The sequence below is a fragment of the Colobus angolensis genome, unplaced genomic scaffold (genome assembly GCF_000951035.1).
Source record: "Colobus angolensis palliatus isolate OR3802 unplaced genomic scaffold, Cang.pa_1.0 Scaffold83, whole genome shotgun sequence".
Classification (NCBI taxonomy): Eukaryota; Metazoa; Chordata; class Mammalia; order Primates; family Cercopithecidae; genus Colobus; species Colobus angolensis.
In genome coordinates this window covers 1,441,506-1,452,900 of record NW_012122154.1, presented here as the reverse complement: position 1 = coordinate 1,452,900, position 11,395 = coordinate 1,441,506, and the positions used below count along the sequence as shown (strand labels likewise).

Sequence of the window (11,395 nt, the reverse complement as noted above, 5' to 3'; positions counted from 1 at the left end):
GGCGCCCAGCCCGTTCTTTTTTTTAAGAGACAAGGCTTCATTATGTTGCCCAGGCAGGAGTGCAGGGGTTTTTCCACAGGCTCAATCCCACTACTGATCAGTATGGGAGTTCTAATTTGCTTTGTTTCCAACCTGGGGCAGCTCACCCTTCTGTAAGCAACCTGGTGGTTCCCTGGTCCCAGGAGGTCACCATATTTATGCCAAACTTAGTGTAGACACCCAATCAGCATAGTGCACTATAGCCCAGAACTCCTGGCCTCAAGCAATCCTACTGCCTCAGCCTCCCAAGTAGCTGGGCTATAGGCATGGCATTGCCCAGCTCCTTATTTCTGATTTAAAAGCAGAAGTTAAAGCCAGCTCTTATTATTCAAATAAAAATGGATTATCCAGGGCCAGGTGTGGTAGCTCACACCTGTAATCCAGCACTGTAGGAGGCTGAGGCCAGAGGATCAGTTGAGCTCAGGAGTTTGAGACCAGCCTGGCCAACATGGTAAAACTCTTCTCCACTTTAAAAAAAAAAAAAAAAAAAAAAAAAGATTATCCAAACCTAATATTTAATTCCAGCTGGCTTTCCCTTGATTAAGCAGTACACCATTGGCCAGTGCTTTACATCAATAGAAACAAACTCAAGTGGCACACTTATTTTACCTTTCATTCCAGGGCCAAGTATAATTAATAAGTACCTTAGCACAAAACATTTTTAAGAGGAAAAGTCAAAAGCCAAATTTAAGTGATAATTGACTATTCTAGATCTTTTGTGCCATACTACTCTTCTTAATTATCATACACACACACGAATGGGAATTTTGTGACAAAGGGCAGATGAGATTATCTCATGGTTGTACTGTACCTTCCGAAAATCTCGCTTCTCAAAATCTGTTTCTGCTATTTTCTCATATTCCATGACTGCATTAGCATTCTTGAACTACACCAGAAAATCAGACATAGGAAAGTTTTAATGAAGCTGTAGATTAAACAACCACAAAAAAATTAACAAGGCATTGATGAATTTGAATTGAGTAAATATACCACACTGCCTCTTTTGATAGAGACAGGGTCAGACTCATACCTCCTGTTTTGAGTGGCCACTTTTATGATCCAGTTCTAGGGCTCTCTGGCAACTGTGACAGGCTGCCATGGCATTCCCTAGAGAGAGGTGGCACTTGCCCTCTCATAGATGTCTCTAGAAGATTTTCTTTCAAGAAAATCAGAACCACAGACATTTCACAAACCAAATTGATGAAGATACAGTCAAGACTCCTTAACAGAAGGGCTAGACCCAAACTTCACCCTCAGTTTGAACTTCAAGTCAGAACACAAGTGTCATGCTTGATATACACAAAATAAAGGCAATGCATTGCTAGGGATTGAGCATACGTTTTGAGATTCTCACTGAAATGCATCTAGGGTAAACTGTATATACAGTCATACGCTCTGGTCAACAATGAACTGTATATATGGCAGTGCTCCTGTAAGACTATAATACCGTATTTTTAGTGTACCTTTTCTGTTTAGATACACAAATACCACTGTATTATAGCTGCCTACAATATTCGCGCTTTAAAGGTTTGTAGTCCAGAAGCTACTGCCATATAGCCTAGGTGTGTGGCAGGCTACGCCACCCAGGTTTGTGTAAGTATACTTTATGATGTCTACACAGTGACAAAATCACCTAACGAAATGTATGCCTGTCATTAAGCGACACATACTGTATATGGAGATGTAATTAAAACATGTTTTAGCTGCTACCAATTTCATCAGGGCTTGAATTTACTCAAATTCTTTTTTATTTTTATTTTTTTTGAGATAGGTTCTTGCTCTGTTGCCTAGACTACAGTGCAGTGGTGCGATCATGGCTCAACTTCAACCTTCTGAGCACAAGCAATCCTCCCACTTGAGCCTCCTGAGTGGCTGGGATCACAGGTGCATGGCACCAGGCCTGGTTAATTAAAAGATTTTCTTTGTGGAGACAGGGTCTCACTAAGTCCCAAACTCTTGAAGTCCCAAACTCTTAAATTCTTTAACCTCACTTAAATCAGTCCTTGGAAGCACCTGCCTATTCCCCAGCCATCTCAGAAACGCTTCAATTTTCACAGATTTTTAAAAGTTGTCAAATCATATTCAAAACTCATTTTACAGATTAGGAAGCTGAGACTTAGAGACACTATGAAGCTCGCCTAAAGTCACCCAGGTGTGCTGATGGCAGAAGTGAGACCAGACCTCAGTTCTGACTTTCAAGTAGCCACTCCTCCCAAATATACCACACTGCCTCTTTTGATAGAAACAGCTTCAGACCCGTACCTCTTGTTGTGCCTGAGCATTTTTATGATCCAGTTCTAGGGCTCTCTGGAAGCTGCGACATGCTGCCATGGCATTCCCTAGAGAGAGGTGGCACTTGCCCTCTCGTAGATGTCCCTAAAAGAACACCAAGAGGGAAGAAAAACAGCATGATTGGCCAAGTGGAAAGAAATCAACAGCAGCAACAAACACCCACACGAAACAAACATAGAGGCCGGGCGCAGTGGCTCACACCTGTAATCCCAGCACTTTGGGGGCTGAGGCATGTGGATCACTCGAGGTCAGGAGTTCGAGACCAGCCTGGCCAACATGGTGAAACTCCGTCTCTACTAAAAATACAAAAATTAGCCGGGTGTGGTGGCATATGCCTGTGGTCCCAGCTACTCTGGAGGCTGAGGCAGGAGAATTGCTTGAACCTGGGAGACTGAAGTAGCAGTGAGCTGAGATCACGCCATTGCACTCCAGCCTGGGCGACAGAGGGAGACTCCATCTCAAAAACAAAAACAAACAAACAAAACTAATACAGAATGAAAATGACTACAGCAGTTCCCAACCTGGGCAATTTGACCTCCAGGGGACATTTGGCAACGTCAGGAGACATTTTTGGTTGTTACAATTGTGCACAGGGGACGCTACTCATACCCAGTGATTAGAAGTCAGAGATGGCGCTAAACAACCCACAGTGCACAGTATAGTCCCCACAACAAATAATCTGGTCCCAAATGTCAGTGGTGTCAGGGCTGAGAAACACTGGGCTAGAGAAACTCAACTGTAGCAACCCAGCCTTCCCCAAACAGCCCCATTACATACATACCCGGACAAAACTGTCATCCAACCTCACTGACTGTTGTGCATCTCCAAGAGCTTCCCGGAACCTTCCAAGCATCATCAAGGTGGCTGCTCGATTACCATAATAGCTAGCATTTTTAGGACACATATCTATAGGAAAGGCAGAAGAATGTAAAACAAAGTTTAGAACAGGTTCCTGCTTTGAAAACTTAGAGGGGGCTGGGCGCAGTGGCTCATGCCCATAATCCCAACACTTTGGGAGGCCAAGAAGGCGGACCACTTGAAGTCAGGAGTTCAAGACCAGCCTAGTAAACATGGCACAACCCCATCTGTACTAAAATACAAAAAAAAAAAAAAAAAATAGCTGGGCAAGGTGGCGGACACCTGTAATTCCAGCTACTCAGGAGGCCGAAGCATGAGAACTGCTTGCATCTGGGAGGTGGAGGTTGCAGTGATCCAAGAGCACACTACTGCACTCCAGCCTAGGCAACAGAGGAAGACCCTGTCTCAAACAAACAAACAAACAAAAAACTTAGAGGCCATCTCCCTCCAACCAATGTTAAGGGAATCTATCTGTAATGCTGATAAACTCTATTTTCTCCATGGAGACAGGGTCTCACTCTGTTGCACAGGCTAGAGTGCCGTGGTGCTATCTTGGCTTACTGTAAGCTCTGCCTCCTGGGTTCAAGTGATTCTCGTGCCTTAGCGTGCCAAGTAGCCAAGCAGCTGGGATTACAGGCATGCGCCACCACACCTGGCTAATTTTTGTATTTTTATTTATTATTTGAGGCACAGTCTGGCTCTGTTGACCACGCTGGAGTACAGTGGCATGATCTCTGCCCACTGCATCCTCCACCTCCTGGGCTCAAGACATCTTCCTACCTCAGCCTCCTGAGTAGCTGGGACCACAGACACATGCCACCACATCCAGCTAATTTTTGTATTTTTTGTTGAGATGGGGTTTTGCCATGTTGGCCAGGCTGGTCTTTAACTCCTGGCCTCAAGTGATCCACCTGCCTCAGTCTCCCAAAGGGCTGGGATTACAGGAGTGAACCACTGCACCCAGGCCTGACACACTCTTCAGAACGCCACAGGCAGCACGGTGGCTGACACCTATAATCTCAGCACTTTGGGAGGCCGAGGTGGGCCGATCACTGGGGGTCAGGAGTTTAAGATCAGCCTGGCCAACATGGCAAAACGCTGTCTCTGCTAAAATACAAAAAATAGCCGAGCATAGTGGCACACACCTATAATTCCAGCTACTCAGGTGGCTAAGGCATGAAAATCACTTGAAACTAGGAGATGAAGCTGGCAGTGAGCCGAGATTGTGCCACTACACTCCAGTCTGGGTGACAGTGACACTGTCCCCAAAATAAATAAATAAAAGTTTGCATCCAAATTTCTGACTGCTTGTGCAAATGGACAGCGGCAATGATAAAATCAGTTTTAAAACAAAACAAGGTACAGCTTTAAAGTGCAGTGATTATCTTTTGAGGGGAGAGGCAGCTTATTAATCTTAATGAACTTAATGAACTTAATGAACATTAAAATGAAATGTGCGTGTTGAGTTGGGGTAAGCAAATTGGGTGAGAAGAATGCTGACGTGGGATTAAAATATGCTGGCAAATTAAGCATGGAGATAACTAAGACTTCTTTTATGTACAAAGGCCATTTTCTGAGGTAGTAAATGAATTGGCAATGAGTGAAATGCATTTAGGTGGGTACTGTTTTGCCATAACATTCAGTGTTTCTGGAATTGCCTTTAATTTGTCAAAAGAAAAACTGCCCACCCCAGTTAGAAGCTATCACGGCTGGGCGTGGTGGCTTATGCCTGTAATTCCAGCACTTTGGGAGGCCAAGGCAGGAGGATCGCTTGAGTCCAGGAGTCTGAGACCACCCGGGGCAACACAGTAAGACCCTGTCTCTATTTTTAAAAATTTAAAGTGTTAAAAATAAAAAGAAAAAAGTTATCATTCATGAGATTTTTTTTTTTGAGACGGAGATTCGCTCTTGTTGCCTATGCTGGAGTGCAGTGGCGTGATCTCAGCTCACTACAGCTTCTGCCTCCAAGGTTCAAGCAGTTCTCCTGCCCCAGCCTCCCCAGTAGCTGGGATTACAAGCACCCGCCACACCTAGCTAATTTTTGTATTTTTAGTAGAGACGGGGTTTCACCATGTTCACCAGGCTGAAAAGAAATGTGCATGTTGAGTTGGGGTAAGCAAATTAGGGGAGAACTGATCTCAGGTGATCCGACAGCCTCGGCCTCCCAAAATGCTGGGATCATAGGCGTGAGTCACCACGTCCGGCCCATTCATGAAATCAAGCCTGAAGGAGTTCATATAGTAATAGTTATCAACCCATTAGGCAAAAGGCTACTTCTCAGAGAGAAGCTACTTTTTTTATTTTTTAATTTTTGAGATGGAGTTCTTTGGTCGTCCCCCACCTGGAGTGCAATGGTGCAATCTTGGCTCACTGCAACCTCCACCTTCCCGGGTTCAAGCAATTCTCCTGCCTCAGCCTCCCTAGTAGCTGGGATTACAGGCACGCGCCACCACGCCCAGCTAATTTTTGTATTTTGTAGAGATGGGATTTCACCATGTTAGCCAGGCTGGTCTCGAACTCCTGACTTTAGGTAATTCGCCCACCTTGGCCTCCCAAAGTGCTGGGATTATAGGCGTGAGCCACTATGTCTGGCCTTTTTTTTTTATCTTTTTGAGATGAAGTCTTGCTTTGTTGCCCAGGCTGGAGTGCAGTGGCACAGTCTTGGCTCACTGCAACCTCCACCTCCCAAGTTTGGGCAATTCTCCTGACTTAGCCTCCCAAGTAGCTGGGATTACAGGTGCCTGCCACCAGGCCCAGCTAATTTTTGTATTTTTAATAGAGACAGGGTTTCGTCATATTGGTTAGACTGTTCTCAAACTCCTGATCTAAAGTGATCTGCCTGCTTTGGCCTCCCAAAGTGCTGGGATTACAGGCGTGAGCCACCACGACTGGCAGCTACTTTTAATAATATTTGGCAAGTAAATGTTTTCTAGCATAAGTATCAAGTCTTTCTCACCTATGGCTTTTGTATAATAATTATAAGCTTCATTGTAATCTTTCTTGGCATAGTATGCATTTCCTTGTTCCTTGAAAGTCTCTGCTTCCCTGAAAATGAAAGAGAAAGAGAATCATGTTACTGTACAAAGGGAATAACTTCTGTAATCTTCTAGGAGCAACCTTTGGTCTAGAGCCTGCAGCACATTGAGCTGAAAGTTAGTGTGATACTTGAAGGAATTTATAGATTTGTTCAATAGGCCAATGGACCAAAAGGAGGTGCCAATGAAAGAATCCAAGTTCTTCAGATGCTCCTTTTTGTCACTTAGATACATTCAAACTAAATCAAGAAAACCCCTCTTACGTTCTTGCCTCACCTCACCATTTCTGCCTTTCATCCTCCCGCAGGACAGACAAATTTAGACATTCCCTCAGGGCAAGGAATTTTTCTTTCTCCTTCCACAGTGTCACAACTGCTGCCTCTTTTGCAAACTTACAGGAAAAAGGTTACTCCATTCAGGGGCAACTTATTTCTCAATGTGAAATAGGTCATATCCTCAAGAGTTTTAATAATTTCATCTCCTGAAAAGTGGCTCATGCATTTGTCACTGAAAGAACAAGCAGAGCAAAGGCAGGTGGCAAAAGAGTTAAAAGCATGGCATGTTGGTGTTTAAGACAGGAACAGAGTTGAGTGACAGCAGAGACTAAGACCATCGATGACAGGGATATGAGGTACAGGCTGCCAGTGCCACACTATAAGGAACACCCATCCACTGGTGTTCCCTCCTCCCATCACATCTATGTGGGTACTTACTGCCCTCTTTGTACTCCCTCCAGTACCTTATATATTCAACAACTGGGTTATAGCAGAATTTTTTCCCTACCTCTAAGATCTATTTTTTGAAACTATGCCATTAGACAAAGTATACTTTCCTAAAGGAACAATGTTATATAATTGGGGAATTAGATTCCTGAGCAAGTACCTAGAATCAAATCAGACATGACCAACAATGTTTTAACCTCTATCAAGATACCCAAAATCACTCTACTCTCAAGTGATAAAGATAATTCTTTACGGAATTGATTACTGCAACATTAAGTACCCGATCATTTTTGTTATGATCCTGTTTCAACAGAAAAGAAAGCATCTTTCTTTTCCTGTTGTTCACATGCAAAAAAGAACCTAGTTCAGAGTTGCCTGAAGTGGGGGCAAAAGTCCTAGTTCTTAAACCCTGGCGATGGTATAGCAATTTACAGCTTGAGTCTATGGTTATGTGCATTAGGGAGATTTGTGATTTACTTACGTATTTTAAACTAGAAACTGGCAAAGCCGCCCTCCTTTTATTGAGGTGATCCTCCCTCTCCATTCTTCTCCATCACTGTCCTGGCAAGCCCTACTAACATGAAAAGGCTGCTAGAAGAAAGGAGAAGGAAAATGGGAATGACCTATAAATGCTGACAGATTTGAAATGTGATGGATATAAATCTGCTTGAGTAACTGTTTAAACCAACTATCACGATGCTGAAAAGAGGCCATCTGCTATTAAAAATCTTCAAGAAAGATCCCCCAATTCCAAGATTTAAAGGACCAACTGAAATCCTACTACACAGTATATGCCACCCTGTAACTTTAAATTAAGCAAAGTGCTTATAAAAACTCTGAGGAGCCTATCCTTTAAGAGCAGACATGCCAAGGGATTCCAACAAAGGACTTGCTCAAACTGGATTTCGATTAGTCAAACTGCTGTGAAGAAATGGAGTAGCAAATTCCAAAGTAAGACATAGGCCCAAACTCTATCAGAGATCTAGCCTCTTCTTCAGTTGGCTAGTGGCTAAGAATATGCAAATCTCTGAGGAAAACCAAGACATCTAGGTACCTGGGGAGACACTGTGTCAGCAGTATAAAGCCTGTTAATCGAAAGTAAAATAATGTACAGGGCTGCTGAAAGGTGCCCCTAGCCTCCTCTTTCCTAAAACACTACCCCTATGGAGGTCGGGGAGTTCAGGACTGGCTTCTAGAAAAAATGCAAAGGATTATTTTGGTGGACGGTTACTAATAATTACTGAGGTCAGGTACTTTCCATACATCATCCTCTATAAAACAGAGTCTGGTGAACATCATTATTCCCATTTTTCAAAGAAGGAAATAAGGCCTGGGGGTTAAATAACTTGCCTGAGGTCAGGTCAGGACGTTACCCACATTTGTCAGAATACAAAGCTTGTGTACTTTCTACTATGCCAAGCTTTCTCTCTAATGCTTGCCTCCACTTACTGCTAACTATTTTGAAAATCAATCTGTACTAGGAGGAATAAGACATGGACAATATATGTAAGACATAGACAATACGTAAAAATTTGTTTAAACTAAGACCCCCCCCGCATATAATATTCAACCCCAGAACCAAAATCAGTATTTAAATAAGCTAAATGACATTCCTAACAATAAGTCAAAGAGGAAGCAGGGCTCCTTTCTCTTTAAGATGCAAGACCTAGTGAACTGGACTTTGCCTCCCCAAAGAAATGCATTTCATTTTAGTAAATGGTGAGTAGATTCCATTCTAGAGCAAACAAAGCAAGTAATGTAGAGTCAGCCCACAGCAAAAAGAACAAGAAGAATTGTGTTGTGACAAGTTGCCATGTTTTTAACCTCACACTGCACAGCATCAGGCCAGAATTAGCTATTCCCACACAACTGCCTCATGAAAAGGACTTATTTTCATAGAAACGTGGCTGATTAACAGCTGCCTAAACAATGGGCACTTAGTGCTTTTAGACTGAACGCTGATTTTTTGCCTCCAGGTCCAATGCCCAAAGTGGATTGGAGTCCCTCCTTCATTTTGAACCTCCCGACCAAATACACAACAAGCTTTAATCAATGGGCCTGACCCTGTGAGACCAGTCGAGGAAAGAGTGGATCTTTGGAATCCAGCATGGCAGCAGCAAGAACTGAACAAGGCTGCGTCAGGAACAATTCCAGGGTAAAATCCATTCAAGTCCTGCCCTGGAAGTCTGAGAAAGGGCTGAAGCTTGTTCAAGTTGCCTTTACAGCAAAGGGACTGAAGGATGAGATGTCAAAGGCGTGGGACTGGAAAAGAAGAAGAGCAGGTTAACACTGGAATTGAGGGCAGTCTGGTGGTGGCATCTGTCACTCACTCACTGCCAGGGTCAATTCATCTGATAAGCAAGTGAGGTTATAACATGTACCTACTGAAACACACCAGTACTGAGAAAAGAAGAATTAGGATTAATTGGCTTCACCTAGACCAATTAAAAAAAAAAAAAAAAGGATTCCCAATGCACTAAACTACAGATTATTTTCTGTGGCTTACAAAATTAAATTCAGATTAAACTCTTAAACATAATACCACAGTAAAATATAGATTTGGCCATAACTGATCTGATGGTACTATTAACAACTACAATATATTTGTAGTGTTGTTTCAGATTTTCAAAGCATTTCCAATGAAGATTTTGAATTTCTTTTTTTTTTTTTGATGGAGTCTCACTCTTTCGCCCAGGCTGGAGTGCAGTAGCATGAACTTGGCTCACTGCAGCCTCTGCCTCCTGGGTTCAAGTGCTCTCTCGCCTTAGCCTCCTAAGTAGTTGGGATTACAGGCATGTGCCACCATGCCCAGCTAATTTTTATATTTTTAGTAGAGATGGGGTTTCATCAGGTTGGCCAGACTGGTCTCAAACTCCTGACTGCAAATGATCCGGTGCCTAGGCCTCTCAAAGTGCTAGGATTATAGGCGTCAGCCACCACACCTGGCCAAGATTTTCTTTTTTTCTTTTCTTTTTTTTTGAGACGGAGTCTCACTCTGTCGCCCAGGCTGGAGTGCAGTGGCACGATCTCGGCTCACTGCAACCTCCACCTCCCGGTTCAAGCGATTCTCCTGCCTCAGCTTCCTGAGTAGCTGGGATTACAGGTGCCTGCCACTGCGCCTGGCTAATTTTTTGTATTTTTGTAGAGACTGGGTTTCACCGTGTTAGCCAGGATGGTCTCGATCTCCTGACCTTGTGATCCGCCCACCTCCGCCTCCCGAAGTGCTGGGATTACAGGCGTGAGCCACTACACCTGGCCTAAGATTTTCAAATGGCCTTCTGAGGTGGTTATGGCAATAATTTCACCTATCCTCCAACAGAGGAAGAGCTAGTGAGGCACCCAAGATGGCTACACAGGTCTCCTAAGTCCTAGAAGTTTATATTTTCCCCTACATCCTGTTAGTATCAAGGCTTTTAGATTAAAACTAATTTATCCAGTTCTCCCACCAAATCCTTGCGTCAACTTCTAAGCAGACTCAGCTTCACAGCTCTGATCCACCAAGAGATGCTGGGAAGGACTCCACCTCCACCAACCCAGTCTTTTCATTTTAATTGACAGTAATACAGTTGTGTGCAAACAGCTACTGAAAGGTTTTCCAAAAAAATCTGTCCTCTTTGGATGCGTGGAGGATCTCCCACAACAGGATCAGCACTGACGGCCTGGCCTTCAGAGAAGACATCCCATTCGTGGTCTCCTTTGCTATTTTAAAATGTATGTCTTTGTTTTTCAAAAATAACCTTGCTGGGCACAATGTCTCACGCCTGTAATCCCAGCACTTTGGGAGACAAAGACAGAAGGACTGCTTGAGCGCAGGAGTTTGAGAACAGCCTGGAAAACACAGGGAGACTCTGTCACTACAAAAATTTAAAAATTAGCTGGGCGTGGTGGTGCATGTCTGTAGTCCCAGCTACTTGGGAGGCTAAGATGGGAGAATCGCTTGAGCCCAGGAGGTTGAGGCTGCAATGAGCTGTGATTGTCCCACTGCACTCTAGCCTGAGTGACAGAGCAAGACTCTGTCTCAAAAAAACAAAACCACCCACCAGTAAGAAAACTGCAACTTTGAAAACTTGCTCTTCTACAATAAATGTTGGTTAAAATCTATATATCCTTTGCACATGCAGTTACATTCTCTCTCTCTGAATTCAGCCTTCATTCATTGCTGACACTAATTACTCCAACAAACACGGCCAAGGGAATCATTTGGTATCACACAGGTCTTAGCAGGGCTCAGCATCATGTGATTACATCAGACAACTTGGGCTTATGATTGCTAGCCAACTTTGCACATTTACAGCTCAACTGAATTAAAAACACATTAAAACATTGTAGTTGACATTGCAACATGCCCCAAATTAGGTGCCCTATAAAAATTTCCATTTTCTCTCTAAGTACTTCCAAGTTGAACACTTAAGCAAGATCTCTGTGTTGGGCCAACTAGTCTTTTTTTTT

General features: G+C 43.4%; 1 protein-coding gene across 3 annotated transcripts in view; it reads right to left on the bottom strand.

Annotated features, from left to right (window-relative positions):
* Window positions 1-11,395, bottom strand: part of DNAJC7 (DnaJ (Hsp40) homolog, subfamily C, member 7) — a 53,487-nt gene that overhangs the window by 17,861 nt on the left and 24,231 nt on the right. For 2 of the 3 annotated variants that reach the window (XM_011929738.1, XM_011929740.1), the window contains exons 2-5: window positions 6,146-6,234; window positions 3,113-3,237; window positions 2,302-2,415; window positions 851-925 (exon numbers count right to left, since the gene is read on the bottom strand). In XM_011929738.1, coding sequence (XP_011785128.1) covers window positions 851-925; window positions 2,302-2,415; window positions 3,113-3,237; window positions 6,146-6,234 — 403 coding nt within the window. The remainder of the gene's footprint in view (window positions 1-850; window positions 926-2,301; window positions 2,416-3,112; window positions 3,238-6,145; window positions 6,235-11,395) is intronic. The other variant, XM_011929741.1, reaches the window with a different exon arrangement.